The sequence below is a fragment of the Pan paniscus genome, chromosome 6 (genome assembly GCF_029289425.2).
Source record: "Pan paniscus chromosome 6, NHGRI_mPanPan1-v2.0_pri, whole genome shotgun sequence".
Taxonomy (NCBI): domain Eukaryota; kingdom Metazoa; phylum Chordata; class Mammalia; order Primates; family Hominidae; genus Pan; species Pan paniscus.
In genome coordinates, this window is record NC_073255.2 from 105,445,713 (window position 1) to 105,469,938 (window position 24,226).

Genomic DNA, 24,226 nt, shown 5'->3' on the forward strand with positions numbered 1-24,226 from the left:
TATTTTTTCACTTATCTGGGTATCTCGCCATCCTTAACAAATAAGAAGGGGTTGTAACAAGCAGAGTTGATAGTCACCATCCAACTATGTTTGCACCAATATGGTGGAATGGTTAAGAATGATTTCTGCTTTGGCTCAAATCCCAGCTCTTCACTTCACTGTTATGTAATCTTAGGCAAGCTGCTTAACTTTTCTAAGCCTCAGTTTTCTAATTAGTAAAACAGAGATAAAAATACTCATGCATGAAATATACTTGGACCAGTGCCCAGCACATAGTAAGCACTCAGAGAATGCCAGTTACTGTGAAAGATGGTGTGGTATATTGGGGAATCACAGCATCAGGTAAGACCCACCACTGTAATATTTTTATTACATCAGCATCAGTTGATAAGTGCATTGGGTTGGTCTCTGTACATTGGGGATGAAAAGAAGTGACAGAACTTGTCAGAAAGTGGGATCAAGAAATGGAAATAATCCCTTGGCCTTTTAGGCTAGGGATTATCCCTTGGGCTATTAATCTAGTAGAGTTTAGATGCCAAGAGACAAATGAAATTTTTAAAAAGTAGTTTTATTTCATTTGCCCAACTGGCCACCGTGAGTTATCCTAAAATGCTTAACGAATCAAATAGTGGCCCTTCCAATTTAAATTCTAGCATTAAAAAACATGAGTATTGTCTTAAAAAATAGACCCTTAATCAATCTAGAAATCCTGAATTAATGTTTCCTTGCTCTGAGTTTTCATATTTAAAAAAGCAAACAGGCCAGGTGTGGTGGCTCACACCTATAATCCCCGCACTTTGGGAGGCCGAGGCAGACAGATCACAAGGTCAGGAGTTGGAGACCACCCTGGCCAATATGATGAAACCCTGTCTCTACAAAAAATACAAAAAAATTAGCCAAGCGTGGTGGCGTGCGACTGTAGTCCCAGCTACTTGGTTACTTGGGAGGCTGAGGCAGAAGAATCGCTTGAGCCCAGGAAGCGGAGGTTGCCGGGAGCCGAGATCGTGCCACTGCACTCCAGCCTGGGCGACAGAGCTAGACTCCATCTCAAAAAAAAAAAAAAAAAAGCAAACAATTCACACCTGTAATCCCAGCACTTCGGGAGGCCAAGGTGGGCGGATCACGAAGTCAGGAGTTCGAGACCAGCCTGACCAAAGTGGTGAAATCCCGTCTCTACTAAAAATACGACAATAATAATAATAATAATAATAAAATTAGCCGGGTGTGGTGGTGCACACCTGTAATCCCAGCTACTCAGGAGGCTGAGGCACGAGAATCGCTTGAAGGCAGAAGTTGCAGTGCACAGAGATCGTGCCACTACACTCCAACCTGGGTGACAGAGCAAAACTCCATCTCAAAAAAAAAAAAAAATGCAAACAATTCTTGGGCTTCACTAAACAATTAATTTTTAGGTTAAAGGCAAACATTCTAAAATAAAATACAGTATTCCGATATTCCCACTTTTTAAACTTCACTACTTACCATCTTCAAATTAAACTGTGTGTTTGAATCATGCAGAAGCTATAAAGATGGCTAGGTAACAAGCAGACAGTCTCTGACATTGCTGTTCACAATTCAGCACTCAGCCCATCAGGAATCTTGGGAAACAAGTTTTCCCCAAACTCTACCTTGTAACTTACAATGCATTTATCAAGGAAGATGTAATTAGAACACTAAGTTTTAGTTAACAGATAACTCAATAACTAATTACTATCTAAGTGTTCATGATACAACAAGAGATAGTATTCTATCTAAGTGTTCATTATATAGCAAGAGATAGCTAATAGAAACCCCACATCACAAGGAGAACTCATGCTTTGAGAATAAGTTAATGTATTTTAAACTGTCAGTGTATGTTTACTCAAAAGCATGTACATGATGATTAAAAGACATTCTGTTCCATTTTCCCCAATGTAAAAAACAATGCCTCTCCACAGGAATATTTGGAGGTATTTGCTCCTCAGCTTTCAAAATATGATAAAGTGTCTCCATTTTCGGCAGGGCATGGCGGCTCACACCCGTAATCCCAGCACTTTGGAAGGCCAAGGCGGGTGGATCACCTGAGGTCAGAAGTTCAAGGCCAGCCTGGGTAACATGGTGAAACCCCATCTCTACTAAAAATACAAAAATTAGCTGGGTGTAGTGACACACGCCTGTAATCCCAGCCACTTGGGAAGCTGAGACACAAGAATCGCTTGAAGCCAGGAATCGAAGGTCGCAGTGAGCCGAGATCGCACCACTGCACTCCAGCCTGGGGGACAGAGTGAGACTCTGTCTCAAAAAAAAAAAAAAAATCTATTTTTTTCAAATGTACCCAGATCATTTACATAGTAATGTAAAATCATTTTCTTCTGATTCACCTACACGTACCTTTGGACATCTGTTATAAGCTGTTCTGGAGAATAAACTTCAAGATATGTAAATCATTAACCAAAAGCTTCCCCAGTGTGAGTTAAGAATAGAGAGACTGTATTTTTTCTGGGATGTTTTATTTTATTGTTCAGAATCAGATGTTGAGTTTAAAAAAATTTTCTTTTGGCTGCTTTCATTGTCATGTCGTATGAAAACATCCAGGAAACAAATTAATAATTATAAGCCATTGAAAATAATTATTCTGTCTCTCTCTTTTTTTGTGGGGGGGTGTGGGGGACAGGGTCCTGCTCTTTCCCCCAGGCTGGAGTGCAGTGATGTGATCATAGCTCACTGCAGCTTTGAACTCCTGGGCTCAAGCAATCCTCTCACATCAGCCTCCCAAGTAGCTAGGACTGTAGCTATGTGCCACCACACCTGGCACATATATATTATAGAAAATAATGATTCTTAATTCAACTGCATTTTAAAAGACTACCTTAAACTCCTCTAATTTCCTTATATATTAATATGATATTCTACATTGATCAATGCATATATGTCCATTTTAAGCTTAACTCTAACTTTTGTATACCTTATGCAGCCAATTCTTTTCTTAAAAAGTCTACATATACTCTTCTAAAAACTATCAAGAGTATTGTTCTCCTTAAAATTTCTGTGATGATAATGCAAAGTTTTAAACATTTCTACAACTTGATGAATATAGAAAAACTTAACAATAGTAAGGAGAATGTCTAATTACCTGGTCATGTCTTCCTCCAGATTCATGAAGAACCCTGTATCGTTGATATCACCTAGACCACCACAAAACAAACATACCATTTATGTCTCTTTAGTCTCCATTAAAAATAAACATGTAAAAATGAATCAAACTCATTTCACTTAATGATTTACATAAAAATAGGTCGAACTGACTCAGTTTTAATTGTGTGTAAGCATTATGGCATTCATTCAAATACTTCTCTGCTGACTGTGTGCAACCACATATACACTAACTCAGTGATGTTTATTTGCAAGAAGAAACCCACATTTGGTAAGAGGTAGTCTGTCAGCAGAAATATCAGTGTCCTTGAATTAAAATATTTTTTGGAATATCACTCCAAGATCCCACTAAAGAAAAATCTTTTGTCCTGATAAATGCCATTGAGTACTTGGTACTAAGGTATATATTTAAAATCTAAGCATTTTTCCAGTTTTATTCTTATTTAAAAATATCAAATACAAAGAACAGTGTAATAAACACCAGTGAGCTCATCACCCAATATTAGCAAATGCTAACATTTTTGGATAAAAAGTACATTATAAAAGTATTTCATAACTTTACCCCTAACACACAGACACACACACACACTCAGACACATATACACACATGAGCACAGTTCAACATTTTTATATGTACATTTTCAGATTTTCTTTTATGTATGCATGTATATACACACAAGCACACACACTTATTTTTTAACAATGGAGTCATAGTTTACATTTAGTAGCCAAATTTTTTCCTGTCAGTATATATATGTGTGTATCTATTTTTTCAATGTTGCAACTATTTCACTTGTTTCCAATATTTTACTGTTACAAGCAATGCTGTGTTAAACATACTTATACACATATGTTATAAATGTACAAATAGTAAATATTTTCTAGGATAAATTATCACAATCGAGACTGCAAAAAGTTATGTTAAAATGAAAGGGCTTGTTTCAGTTGAGTCTGATTTCGACAGGTATGGAAAAGAGGGGAAAAACTATTTCTAGCAAAGTGAACAATATGGACAAAAGTCAACGGCAAGTTTGAAGAATGGGTAAGTCTGTTTTTGACAGGGGTAGGAAGTGTGTTGTGTGGATGGAGGGAGGTGGTTATGTAGCTGGAAAGATAATCTGGGTCCTGCAGGTATGGTGCAAGAAAACAGACCAGCAGTTGTTCGACAGTTTTGAGCAAAATAGGATATAATTAGAAGTATGTTCTACGAGAGTTTAGCCACCAGCAATGTATACGATTAACTGGAATGTGGAGAGACTAAGGGACTTGAGCTACTATAACTATGTAGGGAAAGAGAGTCTAAATGAGAATAGAAAAGAAAGCAAATACTTACGAGATTCATAGAGGAAGAAGTTACAGGACTTAGCAACTGATAGAATAGAAGTAGAGAGAGTAAAAATTTTAAAAATGATCAAAACATCAAGCCTAAGCATTTGGAGAATGCTAGTGTCATGGTGGGAAATAAGAAGTCAGCAAAAAGAGCTACCCTGGTCAGAGGAGAGATTATTAGTTTGGTCTTGAACATTTTTGTTTTGCAGTGCCTGGCACATTCAATTGAAGATGTCCAATAAGTATTCAGACTGTAACTTTCCAGTTTTAGAGACAGTTCAGATCTAAAGATTTAGGATTCATGTGCTAGAGGCCATAGCTAAATCCATCTCTCCTTACCCATAAGGACAGGCCAGCAGATAGGGAGAAAACAGCAGGCCAAGCACAGAATCCTGGAGAAAACTCCATTAAAGGGTAAGACAGAAGGTAAGGAAGAAACAAAGAGATGCAGAAGCCTAGAAAAACATGCAAGAGGGATTCTTGACTGCTTTGCCTTATGTCAATACAACAATAAACTTTTTCAGATTGAATTTTTATTTAAATCAGTTGTGAGATTTCTTCTGCTCCACGTTTTCAAAAATGAAACAGGACATTGAATAGTCAGGTGAGGATTTTTCTCCAAATCAATCTTGGGAAACCTTACATTATCTATCTTCTGTATTTACCAGGAAATGTCTCTATATAGTATTAATTGTTGCCAGTATGTCACTACCAAATGAAGACCAGTTTTCAAGTCTAACTAAATATCTGTTTTCTACTCATTGTTTCTACCAGTTTTCTTAATTCTTAAGATAAGAAACCAAGATAATTTAAATAAATGTTCTTCAGCAATGATGTCTTCTAAGTCTACAGTCATTTCTAAATAGCTCAAAAAGTAAAAAATTTTGTTCAAGGTCAAAATTGCCTCCTTTATGTTTGTATGTCCAATTACACCATACCTATAGCTTCAGCCATCAAAATACATAGAAAACAAGTCTAGCACCAAGTTCCTTTTATTTGTGCTTCACCTTTCAAAGTGTACCAGTCAAAATAAAAATTGGGCATTCAACAAAGAAGTATAAATAATTCTATTATAAAGACACATGCATGCATATGTTCATTGTAGCACTATTCACAAAAGCAATAAACCTAAATGCCAATCAATGACAGACTGGATAAAGAAAATGTGGTACATAGACGCCATGGAATACTATGCAGCCATAAAAAAAGAATGAGATCATGTCCTTTGCAGGGACAGGGAGAGGGCTGGAGGCCATTATCCTTAGCAAACTAACACAGGAAGAGAAAACCAAATACCACGTTTTCACTTATAAGTAGGATCTAAATGATGAGAACACATGGACACACAGAGGGAAACAACACACACTGGAGACTTTTGGAGTGTGGAGGGTGGGGGGAGGGAGAGAATCAGGAAAAATAACTAGTGGGTACTAGGCTTAATACCTGGGTGATGAAATAATCTCTACAAAAAAACCCCATGACACACATTTACCTATGTAACTATATTAGTCTATTCGTATGCTGCTGATAAAAACATACCTGAGACCGGGTAATTTATAAAGAAAAAGAGGTTTAATGCACTCATAGTTCCATATGGCTGGGGAGGCCTCACAATCATGGCAGAAGGCAAAGGAGGGGCAAAGGCATGTCTTACATGACGACAGTCAAGAGGGCACATGCAGGGGAACTCCCATTAATAAAACCATCATCCTTTATGCAGTGGACTGTCATTGAAGGTTATCACCAGTTTGTAGGACCTCATTATCCTGGTTCTCCTACTTCTACCACTCTGATGCTTCTCCCTTAGTCTCAGTTATTGACCCCTTATGCTCTCCCTCTTTCCTACACACTGATGTTTCCCAGAACTCTGTGCAGGCTCCAGGCTGACCTCAGCCACTTCCACAGCTTCAGTGACTCCAAAATATATCTAGAGCTATTCAAATCCTCTCCCTCTTCACAGTTAATGCTCTGGTTCAAGTCCCCATCATTTCTTACCTCTCCTGTAACAAGACTACTGTAACTAATCTTTCTACCCCAGTTAGGTCTTCATATTGTCCCCAGATTTTATATTTGAAAGCAAAAGTATAATCATAGTGCTTCCATTGATAACCTTCAATGACAGTCCACTGCATAAAGGATAAAGATCAAGATCCATGATACATCATATTAGTTCTTTTGCAATCTTGCCACAATATACACATGAAAGAAAATATGTTTGAAGTACCAACTATGATTTACCAGATATTTCCTTTACCCCCACACCTATCTCCTCATTTCAGTAGCTAGAGCACTGTGCAGTCACTGTCTTCAGAGAGGGCTGCTGCTGCATTAAAAAAATTTATATATGTAATAAAAGCCAAGAAGAAACCTACACGATATATATATATATAATGTTCCCAAAGCCTATGCCTTTGAGGGTTGGAGAGGAAACTGAGCATGACAGAATATTTTGTTTAAATTTCATGAGATTAAGCTCCACCCTTTAGACTGAAAAAATATTTTCCACATGCTGAGAAGAAAATAAGTAGTTGAGAATTGCTGACTACATAGGCACTGGAGGGTCCAGGTAAAAGAAGCCTGCCTCCTTCCACCTAAGCAGACCCTAGAGCAAGACCTCAGAAAAGGAAACATGTAGTGAGTTGAAGGGACGGCTTTAGAACAGCTTCCAAGAATCTCCTTGGACCTAGAGAGACACGGAAGGAACAGAATGACATCAAAGCTTCTAAGAGAGGAAGACGAGAGAGCTTGACGGAATGCCTGTGTAGATGATGATGCTGAACAACACTTGGCCTTCTCACTCATCTGAAACTATGTTGGCCTCCAAGACACACCCCAGGGAAAGGTGAGGGCTACCCCAAAATAACTGAGATTGGGTTTTTGCCACATTTACTGAAGAGGGACTCAAAATAGAAATTATGTTATACAAAATAAAAGTTATGATTTTTGCACACTTGGATTCTGGAATAATAGTTACATTTGCTACATCCCTTTCTAGCGTCAACTCACTTCACTCCCCGATCCCCATCTTCACCAGCTTTCCTCACTTCTGTGTAGCCCTGGCTGTAAGCACACCGAAGAGTTTACTGTTCCCTAACTATCCTATTTGCTTCCTTCAAGGCTTTATCCATTCTGCTTTCTCTAACTGGAATGCCCTTTATCAAAATTTTTCTCCTGGAATATACTCTTCCTCCATGAATAAACTAAAGTATTACATCATCTTACCCCTAGCAGGGTGACTCATCTTGCAATAGAACTCCGTAGTAATTGACAGATGATTCAACTTACTAAGTCATACAAAAATAGAAGTATGACTATTTATACCTATCTCCTCCTCCCACTCCCACTGGTGTGAGGTCATAGAAAACTGAACTATATCTAGTTTATCTTTATATATCCAGTGCCCAACCTGTTGTATCTGCTATAACTTAGCATATTCAAAAAATTTACGAGTGGTTTCACAGAGCTACTACACAAGCCAGACCATTTATCAAAATATTCCATCCAATCATTCTCCTACTTTGTATACAAGTGTCTCACATATTTTAAGATTAAAGAGAGATACATTAGACCTTTCTACCTGGCAAGAAAAGCCTTTTCTAAACCCAAGCAAGACTTTAAAGAATAAGACTGTACCATTTAGGGATTTTTTATTTGACCTAAATACTTCGGTACATTTAGTAACTTTAATAACTGAACACTTAAGAACAGTATGAATAAAAAATATATAACATGGATACATTAGTATATTCTTATCCTTTGATGATGCGTTGATAATTCCCTAATTGGTAAACTGAAATTACATTGAAAAGGTGGTTTTCAAACTGTCTTCCACAGAGACTTCATGCCAGGCATCATTCCAGACACTGAAGATAAACCCAGAATGAGAGCCACTTTCTCTAATATCATCGGATTTCTGTTCAAGTAAGAAATCCTTTCACTTTTAGGCCTCAAACTTCAGGTGACAGGGTAACACTGCTGACCTATTTAGCACAGTTTTTCCCAGGAACTTCCGTTTTTTTTTTCATTTAGCTTTTCTACCCATTTAAGAAGCTCTAATAAACCAATAAACTACTCTTCTTGTGCAGAAAGCTCCATCAACCACAGGGAAGGGGAATTTGGATCTTTTGCCTAAATGATAAATCCCTATGGCATTGGCCCAAACTGAAGCCTGTGACTCAGTGTAGTTGGGCTTACTGCAGGTGACAGAGATGATTCCAGGAACTACAGTCTTTTTATGTGAGCTGTTTATATACCTCTGGCCTGAAGAGCTGTGCCTCTTGCCTGACCTTCCTGACACACTAAAAATCAAACTTACAGGGCAGCATCCAAGAGATTTAATAGACCAAGTGCTGGCATTTGCTTCCAATTTAGGCAGAGTGTGAAAACCACTAGCAGAGTGGAAAAGATACCAGACTAAAAAGTAGGATTCCTGGCCCAGGAATTCAGCTCTGTCAACCCGCAAGCAATTCCATTATGGCCACATTAATTCAACCTCCTGGGCATGTATGTCTATAAATTATGGGTTCAGGCTAGATAACATCTAAGCCCCTTTTCACCTACAAAATTCTATTATTCAGTCTTTTATTTATTCATCCAATTTCTTAAGCACCTAGAATGGGTTAGGTACTGTCTGTATATTGATCTTTTTTTTTTTTTTTTGCTGTTTTTCTAATATATTGCAGAGATTACATTGTAACTAATTCTACTTTTTGGCTTGAAAACCCTTAACCAAAAATACTATTATACCATATATTATTATGGTCTTAGAAAACTGTACTATATTTTGTTTATCTTTATATATCCAGTGCCCAACCTGTTGTATCTGCTATAACTTAGCCTATTCAAAAAATTTGCAAATGGTTTCACAGAGCTATACATATACACACACACTATATATAAGTGTGTGTGTAAGTATATATTATATATAAAATATAATTATATGTAAGTATATATAGATACTTTTACACACATATATAATAGTATTAATCTCATGTGTATTTAAGAATTAAAAGAGTTACTGCATGTAAAGCTCTAAGAACAAGACCCAGCAAATAGTAAATGTTCAGTGAGGGTTGGCTTCAGTTATTGCTAACAGTTGAGTTCTTCCTCAAGGCTTGGGACTCCCATTCTTTCTACTTTTCTCCATATTCTATCCCAGAGGATTTAACATCACATTCAACTTAAAGAAAGCCAAGTTGATAGTCCTGGTTTTTTTAGTTTTATTTTTAAATTTATTTAATTTTAATTTTAATTTATTTTTAATTTGGGTGGTACATAGTAGATGTATATATTTACAGGGTGTATGAGATATTTTGACATAGGCATACAATGGATAATAATCACATTAGGGTGAATGGGGTATCTATCACCTCAAAAATTTATCCTTTCTTTGTGTTACAAACAATCCAGTTATACCCTTTTAGTTATTTTTAAATGTGCAATAAATTGTTGTTGACTGTAGTCACCCTGTTGTGTGATCAAATACTAGATGATATTCATTCTAGCTAACTATATATTTTTGTATCCTTTAACCATCTCCACTTCTACCTCTGCCACCCCACTACACTTCCCGGCCTCTGGTAAATGTCATTCTACTATCTCTATAAGTCCAATTGTTTTAATTTTTTAGCTCCCACAAATAAGTGAGAAATGTGAAGTTCGTCTTTCTGTGCCTGGCTTATTTCACTTAATATAATCTCCTCCGGTTCCATTTTTATTGTTGCAAATGACAGGATCTCATTTTTTTAAGGATGAATAGTACTCCATTGTGTGTATGTATCATAATTTCTTCATCCATTTACTTGCTGATGGACACTTAGGTTGCTCCCAAATCCTGGCTATTGTGAATAGTGATGCAAGAAACATGGGAGTGCAGGTTCGATATACTGGTTTCCTTTCTTTTGAGTATTTCCCCAGCAGAGGGATAACTGGATCATATGGTAGTTTAATTTTCCATTTTTTGAGGAACCCCCATACTGTTCTCCATCATGGTTGTACTAATTTACATTCTCAAAAATGTACAAGTTGTACAACAGTGTACAAGGGTTTTCTTTTCTCCACATCCTCGCCAGCATTTGTTATTGCCTATCTTTGGCTAAAAGCCATTTTAACTGGGGTGAAATGATATCGCATTGTAGTTTTGACTTGCATTTCTCTGATGATCAATGATGTTGAGCATATTTTCATATACCTGTTTGCCATTTGTATAGCTTCTTTTGAGAAATGTCTATTCAGATCTTTTGCCCATTTGTTAATTGGAGATTTTTCCTATTGAGTTGTTTGAGTTCCTCATATATTCTGGTTATTAATCTGATGTCAGATGGATAGCTTGCAAATACTTTCTCCCATTTTGCAGGTTGTCTCTTCACTTTGCTGATTGTTTCCTCTGCAGTCCAGAAGGTTTTTAACTTGATGTGATCCATTTGTCCATTTTTGTTTTGGTTCCCTGTGCTTGTACGGGTATTACTCAAGAAATCTTTGCCCAATCTAATGTCCTAGAGAGTTTCTCCAGTGTCTTCTTTTAGTAGTTTCATAGTTTCAGGTCATAGATTTAAGTCTTTAATCCATATTGATTTTATTTTTGTATATGGTGAGAGAAAGGGATTTAGTTTCATTTTTATGCATATGGATATCCAGTTCTCCCACCACCATTTTTTGAAGAGACGGTCTTTTCCCCAATATACATTCTTAGAAACTTCGTCGAAAATGAGTTCACTGTAGATTTATGGATTTATGTCTGCATTCTCTATTCTGTTCCATTGGTCTATGTGTCTCTTTTCTTTGTACCATGGTGTTTTGGTTACTAGCTCTGTAGTATAATTTGAAGTCAGGTAATGTGATTTCTCCAGTTTTGTTCTTTTTGCTGAGGATAGCTTTGGCTATTCTGGTTTTTTCGTGGTTCCATGTAAATTTTAGGATTCTTTTTTCTATTTCTGTGAAGAATGTCACTGGTATTTTGATAGCGATTGCACTGTCTGTAGATTGCTTTGGTAGTATGGACATTTTAAAAATATCCATTCTTCCAATCAATGAACATGGAGTATCTTTCCATTTTTTGTGTCCTCTTCAATTTTTTACATCAACGTTTTACAGTTTTCATTGTAGAGATCTCTCATTTATTGAGTAAAAGTTATTCCTAGGTATTTATTTCATTTGTAGCAATAGTAAATGAGATTACTTTCTTGATTACCTTTTCAGATTGTTTGCTGTCGCCATGTAGAAATGCTACTGATTGTTGTATGTTGATTTTGTATCTTGCAACTTAACTGAATTCATTTATCACTCCTAATAGTTATTTGTTGGAGTCTTTAGGTTTTTCCAAATATAAGATTGTATCATCTGCCAACAGGGATAATTTGACTTCTTCCTTTCCAATTCAGATGCCTTTTTTTTTCTTTCTCTTGTCTGATTGCCCTCACTAGGACTTTGAGTATTATGCTGAATAACTAGTGAAAGTGAGCATCCTTGTCTTGTTCCAGATCAGTTTTTCCTCATTTGCTGTGATACTAGCTGTGGGTCTGTTGTATGTGGCTTTTATTTTGTTTATGAATGTTCCTTCTATACCCAGTTTTTATCATGAAGGGTGGTGAATTTTATCAAAGGCCTTTTCATCATCAACTGAAATTATCATATATTTTATATCCTTCATTCTGTTGATATGACATATCACATTGATTAGTTTGCATACGATGAACAATCCTTGCATCCCTGGGATAAACCCCATTTGGTCTTGAATAATATTTTAATGTGTTTTTTTTAATCCATTCAGCCACTCTATGTCTTTTGATTAGAGAATTTAGTCCATTTAGATTCAATGTTATTATTGATAAGTAAAGACTTACTCCTGCCATTTTGTTTGTTGTTTTTTGTGATCTTCTCTTCCTTCTTTCCTTCTTTCTTGTCTTCCTTTTAGTGAAGATGATCTTCTCTGGTGGTATGTTTTAATGTCTTGCTTTTAATTTTTTATGTATCTGCTGTATGTTATTTTATTTGAGGTTACCATCAGGTGTGCAAATGATATCATATAACTCATTTTTAAACTGATGGCAACTTAATGCTGATTACATACACAAACAAGCAAAGGGAAAACTAATACAAACTCTACACTTTAACTTCAGCTCCCTACTTTTTATATCTGTATCTGTTTATATCTTATTAGACTGTGTCTTGAACAGTTATTGTAGTTATTATTTATGATAGGTTCATTTTTTAGCCTTTCTACTCAAGATATGAGTAAGTTATACACCACAATTACAGTGTTGTAATATTCTGTGTTTTTCTGAGTACTTATTATTACCAGTGAGTTTTGTACCTTCAGATGATTTCTTATTGTTCATTAACATCATTTTCTTTCTGATTAAAGAACTCCCTTTAGCATTTCTTGTCTAGACAGGTCTGGTGTTGAATAAATCCCTCAGCTTTTGTTCATCTGGGAAAGTATTTATTTCTCCTTCATGTTTGAAGGATATTTTCATTGGATATACTATTTTAGGATAAAAAGTGTTTTTCTTTCAGCACTTTAAATATGTCACGCTACTCTCTTCAGACCCGTAAAGTTTCCACTGAGAAGTCTGCTTCCAGACATGTTGGAGCTCCTTTGTATGTTATTTGTTCCTTTTCTCTTGCTCCTTTTAGGATCCTTTCTTTATCCTTGACTTTTGGGAATTTGATTGTTAAATATCTTGAGGTAGTCTTATTTGAGTTAAATATGCTTGGTGTTCCACAACATTCTCGTACTTGAATACTGGTATCTTTCTGTAGGCTTGGGAAATTCTGTGTTATTACCCTTTTAAATAAACTTTCTACTCTAATCTCTCTGTCTACCTCCTCTTTAAGGCCAATAACTCTTGGATTTACCCTTTTAAGGCTATTTTGTAGGTCTTGTGGGCATGCTTCATTCTTTTTTATTCTTTTTTCTTTTGTCTCCTCTGAGTGTGTGTATTTCAAATAGCCTGTCTTCAAGCTCACTAATTCTTCCTTCTGCTTGATCAATTTTGCTATTAAGAGACTGTGATTGATTCTTCAGTATGTGCTGCTGGTGAGGGAGGGGAAGAGTGGTGCAGGCAATTCAAGACTCTCTTTCCTACCTTCTTCAGTGCCTCTTTCCTTAATATGATGTTAAAACCAAATAGTGTGGTCGCTCACCTGGTTTTTAGTTCTTATGAAGGTGCTTTGTTTTGTGAATAGTTGTTCAATTTGGTGTTCCTGTAGGGATGGGGGAGGGGGGGGATGATTTCTGGAGGCCTTTGTTTGGCTATCTTGTTCCACCTCCTCCTTACATTTTATCATTTTTTAACCTTTTAAGTTTTATTAGAGACAAACTCTCACTATCTTGCCCAGGCTAGCCTTGAACTTCTGACCTCAAGTGATCCTCCCACCTCAGCCTCTCCAATAGCTGGTACTGCAGGCACACACCACCACACCCAGCTTCTAGTCCTGTTCTTTATGCCAAGATTTAGTGTCATTTCTTCAACTGCCTGGATGTCATTTTACATGCACCCCACCTGCCGTCTTCACCACAACACATTTAAAACCACAATCGCCTTTATCTAGGATCATTTCCAGATAGTGGCCAGTCTCATTAGGAAGATGAGAATTCACAGAATACTACAGAAATTCATCAGTGATTAAGCTTTGTTTACAAAAAAAAAAAGCGATATGACAGAATCAGAGAGTTCCCTAGGCTCCAGTCATCAGAGATTTTAAGGCAAAGGCTACACATATTCTATAATTAAACCAGAGATAGATGGGAGTGGCTGTCAGGAAATCTGGTCCACAGTAAAACAGCAGAACAAAAGCTGATATCTGTTAATTAAGGCAAAGTATTGGGACGAGAAAACTTACAAGGGTTCTATTGCAGCAACAGAGAAGGATCTGCTTACTGAAGAAGGTTTTAGAGCTGTCTAATTAGATCCTATGTTTATTGTAAAAACCCCCAGGCTTTCAAGAGCCTCCGCAAGTCCAAGTCCCCTTAAGCAAGGACTACTTCTCCAATAAGGAGGCTCTGGTATCTAGTCCACCCCCATGGAGAGATAATGAGGTTCTGCCTAGGGAAGGGCAAAAAGAATGATCTGACTGTATCTCGGGCCCCAAGAATTTAGTAGGCTGGTTCTCCCTCCACAGGCATGACAGAGCATGTTTGCCCTCATCTCTGGGACAAGCATCAAAACCTTTGATGCTATTCCCTGCTTTCCAGGCAGACTTGAGGGTATCTGGCAGTCTGAATCTGCAGACAAGCAGATTAGTGATAGTGTAGTAAGCGTCCTAAAGTGAAAATCACAGTAAAGATAGCATGCTGTCTTTGGAAAGGCGTGGAAGGATAGATAATGGTGAGGGGAGTGGAAATAAGGAGTGGCAGTGAGGGAAGGATATTAATCTTACTTATTTAATCTTTATTTTGAAATGGTTTCATCTGTTACACAGAATAGGTACACTTTGTGTAGGAGATAGATGCTGACCATATTTGGTTATCACCTCCTCTTGGAAGCCTCCCATGATTCCTCCATATGGAGTCAGGTGTCCTTTCTCTCTTTTTCCAATGAATTTTATTTATCTCTGTATTATATCACTAATCAAATTCGACTGTATTTATGGTTCACCCTTGTCCATCCCTCCCATTACACTAAGCTCCTCAAGAGTTGGGAATGATGAGGGCATGTACTGTGACTGGCACACAGAATGCTCTAATACAAATTAATTGATGGATTGACTGAAGATAACAACCCCTCACTCAATACCCTACTTCAGAGATCGGCAACCTTTTTCTATAAAGGGCCAGATAGTAAATATCTTAGGCTCTGCAGACCATACGGTTTGCACAACTACTCTACTGTGTCATTGTGGCATAGAAGCAGCCATAGGCTGCTTACATTCATAAAATGTAAATGAATAGGTGTAGCTACATTTCATTAAACTTTATTTACAGGTACTGAAATTTAAATTTCACATAATTTCCACGGGTCACAAAATATAATTTCTTCTTTTGATTTTTTTTCAATGATTTCAAAATGTAAAATCCATTCTTAGTTCACACCCTGTACAAAAAGAGGCAGCAGGCCAAATTAGCCCAGGGGTCATAGTTGGAGGATACCTACCTTCCCTGAAAGGCATGGCTGGTAACCAAGGAAATTCTACTTAAAGGGATGATTATTCACATCATATAATAGGTACTGAGTAACTTTGGGTATGTCCCAAACTTTCAACAACTATGAAAATTGAGGTAGTATCACAGAATTTTGTAAAGAAGAAATTATATAAGGAACCATATCATCATTGCAAGTTATGTAATTTCATTTGTGAGGAACATGAAAGCCTGTTGATAATAACAGTAACTAATATTTGTTGAGTACTTCTTATGACTAGACTTTGTTCTGTGATTCTTCAATGAATGAATCCACTTAAATATCACAACCATCCTGAGAAGTAGGTTCTATTGTTATCCAACTTAATAACTAAAGTATGAATAAATTCCCTAAACCTCAAAATTAAAAATTGGTAAGGGTGTGGTTTTTGAGCCAGGCAGTCCAACTCCAGAGTATGTTCGCTAACCACTAAATATACCACCTCTTAAGAGAATAACAAAAGAAAACTTTCAAATATTTCTCTAAGCTTTCTCTTTCCCGTTCTCGAGACTAGAAGAGTGAGCTGAATGAGAATGACTGGCAAGGACTGCAATGTGAATTACAACCTCACCTAGAAACTAGATATCTATGAAGATGGAAATCTAAATTACCAGCTGGCAAGCTGTGGTGATGTGGCCCCTGTTTAACCTAGGAGATTTTGATAGGCATACAGACACATGGGCCTATCCAGAAAGGAGCTAGTCTTCACAACTAGATCATCATCTGTTTGGGAACTCATGCATGCTATTAAGTAAGTGAGTTTACTGTGTGTCTTAGTCCATTTGGGATGATATAACAAAATACATAAACTGTATGTATTAACATACAAACAATAGAAATTTATTTCCCACAGTTCTCAAGGCTGGGAAGTCATTAAAAAGTGAGCAAGATCTGGATGGACAGAGATGTACCCATTAGGTCTGCTGAGCCACCAGAGAGTGATGAAGTATTTGATTCTTCCACTATGAAGCAGTAAGAGAGCTAACGCCACAGAATATTGGCCAATATAGCAAGTATAGGAACTAATGAATTCAGAAAGCATTGAGGACTTCCTCTGATGAATGGTGTAAAAGAAAGGTACCAGTTCAGAGGTGGTGCAGCATCTTTCTGCAGGTCCCTTTGAATGCCGTGAAAGGATGTAATAAAGCATAAGAATTTTACATAGCTCAAACATACAAAAATTTTTCTGGCCCAGCTCATTACCTGCATCCACAGAATTGAAGTAGTTCTATCTCAGGGTAAACAATGTACTTTTTAGGATCACGAAGTGGTTCTGAGGACCCACTGACAAATATCAAAAGATCCGTATATACCCGAGATTGGTATGAATATTCATGTGCATGTTTCTGGGGAAGCAATTCATTGCATTCATCAGAAATTTGAAAGTTCAAAAGTTGAAAGGTCCTTGTAAGCTAAGTGGTATCACTACATTTTCAAGTACGTTCTCAAACAGGCATTTTCAACATTTGACCACCTGAGTGCAAACTGGATTGTAAGTTTTTGAGTAGCTCAGTTTAAATCAATCTAGGCTTGACCAGAGGTAACCTAGGAAACTCAGAGATATCAACCCATTCCTCCCCAATCGAGAAAGAGAGAGAGAGAGAGAGAGGAAAGAATATGTATGTTACACCCAGATTATTTCTGTAGTCTATTCACTTTCCCACTTTCCTTGAGAGCTGTGTTACATCTGTTTTCTCTGTCTCTATCAGCCAATTCTCCTGCTTCCTACTTCACTGAGAAAACTAAAGTTATCAGGAGAAAAATTCCACAGATTCTCACCTTCTCATCTACCCACCACTGGGTACTGACACTCAAATTCACTTTTCCCACCTGTTACTGTTTTCCTCCTCAGCACTGGATTCCATTCTTTCTCAAGGATATCACTCAGCAAATCTCTTCCATCTTTCATTCAAACATCACTTTCTCCTTTCGTTTGGATCATTTCCATTAACACACAAAACAAGCTACAAGCTATTATTTATCCTATCCTAAAATACCCCCCCCACACACACACACACACAATTTTGCCCCACTTTTCCATTCCTGCATCTACTTCCAGAAAGCCCAACATATAACAATGTCCAAAACTAAATTTCTGGGATTTATTGCTCAAATCCACTCTCCTTCTCCATCTCTCATTTCTGTTGATAGTAACTGCATCCTCCCAGTTTCTAGGGCTAAAAACTTTAGAATCATCCCCGACTTTTCGTCTTACACCCATGTTCAATCTGTTAGGAAATCTCACAACAGATTCCTACTTATCATTCAAGGTTCTAATTAAGTTCCTATATTTCTTCTTGAAGCTTTCCAGAATATTTCTGACTTCACAGGGCTCTCTCTTTTTCTACATATCTCTGCTGGCACTTCAGTTGTGTGTTGTAATGCTTGTAAATATTATCTTTTCTAACTCACTACAAATATGAATTATAACTCAGACTGTCTGCCTCCTACAGGACTAAACACACTAATGTGTATTTAGTAAAGAATCCATAAACATCACTCTAAGTGCTTGTTTTTGCTGCAAGTTTCCAATAAAATTGGTACACAAACAATACTTACTTCTATTAGTGATGTTTGACATCAGATCTTCTAAATTTCCTGCATTTGCAAAGATATCTGTCATTTCTCCAAACACCAGCATCATGAGAGGAAGTCCAGCCCCATGGATGATGGCAGCCAAAGTTCCCACCACCATATACAACTTGTCAAGCCAATTTGAATAGCGAAACTAAAAAGAGAGAAAAAAGAATAGCAGAGGAAAAATTAGTACAGTTTCATGGAAGATTTGCTTTTCCTTCAAAATATATCCAAAATCCAAACATTTTTCAGACTACTACTGATACCACCCTAGTCCAAGACACCCTCTACCTTTGCTAAATTATTGCAATAGTCTAATAAGAAATGGACATTTGATTCTTCCATTGAGTTCTGGCCTAATTCTTCATATTGGACTTGGTCTGTCTTCTTATATGAAGTCTAATGAGAAGGATGGGACATTCTGGGAAACTGTAAAAGTATTTAATGGTACTATAATATAGTATTTGTTGCTCTAGTTTCTAAGAATAGAAGCCACTTATCATCTCATGGGCAAAAACTTGAATGCCAAAGGCCCCTCTGAGGATACCATGGAGGAAACGTTGTGTTGCTTTAAGAAAGTGGTTTGGGTTAAAGACCTGCCACACAATGGAACTGGTATAAAGGTAAAATGATTTGAAGATAATTAGGCCTCAAGAATGAGCAGAAAAAAGAAAGGAATGAGTCTGATGCATGCTTGTCAAGGAACATTTTTTCTGAGAAGACAGAATATGGCAATAATGAATGACCTACATTGGAGATCTGCATAATCTCTTTAAATGTAGGCAGGTCATAGGAAGGAAAGAAAAGCTTCTCTGAACCCAAAAAGTTACAGGAAAAGGACACAGTTAAGAGGAATGGGCTCAGGGCCCCCTTGGGAAGTGATTAATACTGCTTCCCTATAACTCAAGGAACTAGCTAAGGATTGAAAGAAAACCAAAGGGAAAAAAAACAGAAATGGGGTAAAGCCAGCTGTGGGTGTCTATGGATAAATCCCAGGGCAGAAGGTTAACATGTGGATGCAAGGTGTAGCTGTAGGCAACAGGTTTGTAATGCAGGGAGGAAACTGGGTAAAAAAATCATAGGCCTAGGCAGGAAATATAAACCAAAACAAAGATTAGGCAGCAAAAAAGACATAGCCACAGACAGCAAGATTTTAGAACTTACTTATACTTCACAAGGGGATAGAAACCAATCCTAGAGTTAGCTTACATGAATCTTACAGTAGCAACTGGGGGATTTGGTACTGGCCTGCCGAGTGGAGAAATAAAGAATGGTTATTACCAGTAATGAATGGCAGTCCATAAAGCAGGAGATAAAAAGTAAAGCCTAATTATGAAATAATTAATGAAAATTAAGATATGGTGTGTAAAAAAGGGTATCTAATAGATACTTAAGTATTTGCATTTACCCTTTTTCTAGCTCTTAAAAGTGTTATCAAATGAGCTTAAGTTTGGGTTCATGGCATAACTTTCCATGTTATTTATGGGTTGATGATCTAAAAACATCATCATATTTACAGATTAAAACATTAATGGGACAACACGTTTTGGCATATTTTTTCATATTTCATTGAAACACTGGCTAAATTTTGCACTACGTACTTTGTCTTAGATAAGAATTCATCTGCTTCCTTAAACAAAAATGAAAGGGAAGAGGTCTTCTTTTAGAGATTATATTAAAGTAGATAAAATATCAAACTCCTTAGTACAGGAAGAGAAGATAGTTGATATGAAAAAATTTCTCCCATCACCACCAATACAGGACATTTTACCTCCAGAACTGTCACTGGCCATAATAAAAATAAGTGGATCATGAAAGTAGACATTTACTGAATGCCTATTCAATGACAGATAAAATCCAGAGATAAATGCCAAAGATATAACTCTGCCTTCAGAGAGATTAAAGAAAAATGTGTATGCAATACATGCTCTGCATGCTTTGACAGCACAGTGTATAGAATAGACATAAAACTGAGTCAATCATCATTCCCTCCTTTGTGAAAAGGCTTCATATGATAAAAGAGGTGATGCTTCCTTCCAGCTTTGAAAGTTTACCAAGTGTAGCTGGGTGCGGTGGCTCACACCTGTAATCCCAGCACTTTGGGAGGCCAAGGCGGGCAGATCACGAGGTCAGGAGATCAATACCATCCTGGCTAACACAGTGAAACCCCGTCTCTATTAAAAATACAAAAAAGGAAATTAGCCGGATGTGGTGGCAGGCTCCTGTAATCCCAGCTACTCGGGAGGCTGAGGCAGGAGAATGGTGTGAACCTGGGAGGCGGAGCTTGCAGTGAGCCGAGATCGCACCACTGCACTCCAGCCTGGGCGACAGAGTGAGACTCTGTCTCAAAAAAAAAAAAAAAAAAAAAAAAGGCATTTAAGCCAAAAAGAAAAGTAAACTGAGACAGAAAAGAGCACAATGTGCTTAAAAAAGACTGGGGACCCTCAAGTTTGGGGTGTAAAGTGTGGAAACAGAAATAGCTGACTGATCAAAAGACACCCCTCACTGAGCTGGGAAAATTGGAATTACATCTCTTAATCTTAGACTAGAAGGAAGGAGATTAAAGTGAGTACTAATTTTCCAGGAATAAAGACAGAAAATTGAAAGAGTTCAGAACCTCATATTTCCTTTTTTTTTTTTTTATTATTTTTTATTTGTTTATTTTAACTTTTAAGTTCATGGGTACAAATACAGGTTTGTTACATACGTAAACTTGTTTCATGGGGGGTTGTTGTACAGATTATTTCATCACCCAGCTATTAAGCCTAGTACTCGTTAGTTATTTTTCCTGATCCTCTCCCTCCTCCCACACTCCACCCTCCGAAAGGACCCAGTGTGTGTTGTTCCCCTGTAGGTGTCCATGTGTTCTCATCATTTAGCTCCCACTTTTAAGTGAGAACATGTGGTGTTTGGTTTTCTGTTCCTGTATTAGTTTGCTAAGGATAATGGCCTCCAGCTCCAGCCATGCCCTGCAAAGGACGTGATCTCGTTTCTTTTTATGGCTGCATGGTGTTCAATGCTTTATGTGTACCACGTTTTCTTTATCCAGTCTATAATTGATGGCCATTTAGGTTGATTCCATGTCTTTGCTATTGTGAATAGTGCTGCAATGAACATACAATGCATGTGTCTTTATAATACAATGATTTATATTCCTTTGGGTATACACCCAGTAATAGGTCAAATGGTATTTCTGTCTTTAGGTCTTTGAGGAATCACCACACTGTCTTCCACAATGGCTGAACAGTGTATAAATGTTCCTTTTTTTCCACAACCTTGCCAGCATCTGTTATTTTTTTACTTTGTAATAATAGCCATTCTGACTGGTGTTAAATGGTTTCTCACAGTGGTTTTGATTTGCATTTCTCTAATGATCAGTGATGTTGAGCTTTTATTATATAATTGTTGGCCACATGTCTTTTAAGAAGTCTCTATTCATGTCCTTTGCCCATCTTTTTATTGGGTTGTTTGTTTTTTCTTTGTAAATTTGTTTAGGTTCCTTATAGATGCTAGAACCTCATATTTCTTAATGACATGAAGCAAGATTGATTTCTAGAGAGAAGGGGGTGGGAAGATTTGAAGAAAGTGGTAACATAATGCTGAGTAGGACAAAAGCCTCAGTCAAATGCCCTCGCTCTGTAGTTTATTAGGAAGGAGACTTTAGGGGAAAAAAATCTTAACAACCTTGAGTCTCAGTTTCTGAATTTACAAAATGAGGAAAATATTCATACATACAGAAAACCTTACATAGCTGTTATGAGGGTAAAAATGAGAATACAAGAAACTTATTGAGCATACAATATGCAAATATATGATATAAGCAGATAATGTTACTGGTTTTGAAAATACAATAATTAACAAGACTTTTCACTCTCATAAAGTCAAAAAGCAGGCAGACTAAAAAACGTTGTAACCAGGTGAAATGTAAAATAGAAGTATAAACTAATTGTAATTGGAGCTTTTAAAAGAGGAAATGCGCTGGGCATGATGGCTCACATCTGTAATCCCAACACTTTGGGAGGCTGAGGGCAGGAGGATCGCTTGAGCCCAGGAGTTTGGTACAGCCTGGGCAACATAGGAGACCCTCTCTCTACAAAAAAATTTAAAAATTGTTTGGGTGTGATGGCATGTGCCTGGGGTCCTAGCTACTCCAGAGGCTGGGGTGGGAGGATCACTTAAGCCTGGGTGGTTGAACCTGCAGTGAGCTGTGATCATACCACTGTACTCCAGCCTGGGTGACAGAGTTAAGACCTAAAAAAAGAAAGAGAGAGAGAGAGAGAGGAGAGAGAGAGAGAGAGAGGGAGAGAGAGAGAAAGAAAGAAAGAAAGAAAGAAAGAAAGTTTGATTAGACGCTAAAAGGAAAGAGAGAGAAGGTGAACCAGAACCACATAAAAGGCAAATCAGTGCCTAATGCCAAAGACTGGGCTTCCCAGGGCAAAGAAGTAGAAGGTACTGACAGGAGAGAGGTTTAGGTAACATTCACCAGATTAGATGGCAAACATGACTTGGATTTGAGAGAGAATTAATTCATTCATTTATTCATTTAACATTCAAGGGATATGTGAATATTTTAAAATATCTTTCAAATATTTGAAAGAACCTAATAAGGTCAGGCTTGGTTCTAGGTACTGGTAACAACAGTGAGTAAGAAAAGCTATCTATCCTCACAAAGCATACACTCTAGTGCATACACTAAAAGGGGGAATAGATGTATTCAACATTCATTCAATATTTAAGTTCCTATGAAAGTTCCAGGCACCATTCTAGGGCATTTGGGTTATAGTAGAGAACAAAATATACAAAAAATCTCCTGCCTCCACGGAGCCTACCTTCAGAGAGAAGACAAACACATAAAAAAGAAATCAGACAGTGATAAATATTCAGGAGAAAAGCCATACATGGTATGACACAGAGACAGGCAGGGTCACCTGGTTTAGATTGGCTGGTCAGAGAATGTCTTTCTCAGGAGGTAACATCCATGATGAGACTTCAGTGACAGGAAGGATACAGTTCATCCTGTGATGATCTGGGGACAGTGCATTCCAGGCAGGAAGAGCCAATGCAAAGATACTTAGGTAAAAACCAGCTTGCTGTATCCCAAGGACCAAATAGAATGAACACTGTGGCAAGAGCAGAGTGAGAGGGAATATTTGTCTGCAGTAAAGTCAGAAATAACAGAGGTCAGATATGTAGGGCATTTTGTGATGACAGGAAGGAGTCTGGGTTTTACACTGAACTTCCTGTGTAAGCAGAAAGGAAAGCATTTAATGGTTTTAAGGTAGGGATCAAGGTGATATGATGTGGCTGCTATGGGTAAATTTTTAGAAGAGCAAAAAGGAAGGAGGGATACTAGGAGATGAAAGAGCAGTTGAGAGAGTAAAGTCTTGACCGGGTGTGGTAGACAGAATAATTCTCCCCCCACAGCCTGTCCAAATCCTAATCCCAGGAACCTGTGAATATATTTCTTTACATGATAAAAGGGACTTTGCAGATTTAAAAGATCTCCAGATAGGGGATTACCCTGGATTATCTAGGAGAGCAAATGTAATTACAAGGGTGCTTATAAGAGGGAGGAGGGGCCTGGAGTCAGTAGGAGATGTGATGATTGAAGTAAGAGGTTGGAGTGATGCAAGGAAGGGCCTGTGAGTCTAGAAATGCAAGTGTCCTCTAGAAGCTGAAAAAGGGAAGGAAACAGAGCCTCCAGAAGAAATGCAATTCTGCTGATACCTTGACTTTAGCCCAGTAAAACTTCGATTCCAGAACAGTAAGGTAATAAACTTGTGTTGTTTTAAGCCACTAAGTGAGTGCTATTTTCCTACAGCAGCAATAGGAAATGAATACACAATGTCAAAAGAGGGATGATAAAGAGGCAGGGCAGAGCTGGAAGGAATCACAGGTTGTGGTCAAAGACTGATATACGTGTGTGTGTGTTTATACCTTCATAGAGGAAAGCTCACCCAGAAAATAAGCCCAAGATCCTGTCCACACGTGCAATTTACTAAGGTACTCATGTAATTTATGGGGCGTCGTTGTTGGAACTGAAGAAGTCAGAGAATGTTGAGACTTAT

General features: G+C 37.5%; 1 protein-coding gene across 3 annotated transcripts in view; it reads right to left on the bottom strand.

Annotated features, from left to right (window-relative positions):
- ABCB1 (ATP binding cassette subfamily B member 1) overlaps positions 1 to 24,226 on the bottom strand; it is a 208,404-nt gene that overhangs the window by 63,143 nt on the left and 121,035 nt on the right. For all 3 annotated transcript variants that reach the window (XM_034964364.4, XM_008976306.6, XM_055114636.3), the window contains 2 exons: positions 18,141 to 18,309; positions 3,113 to 3,164 (listed from right to left, as the gene is read on the bottom strand). In XM_034964364.4, the coding sequence (XP_034820255.1) occupies positions 3,113 to 3,164; positions 18,141 to 18,309 (221 nt within the window). The remainder of the gene's footprint in view (positions 1 to 3,112; positions 3,165 to 18,140; positions 18,310 to 24,226) is intronic.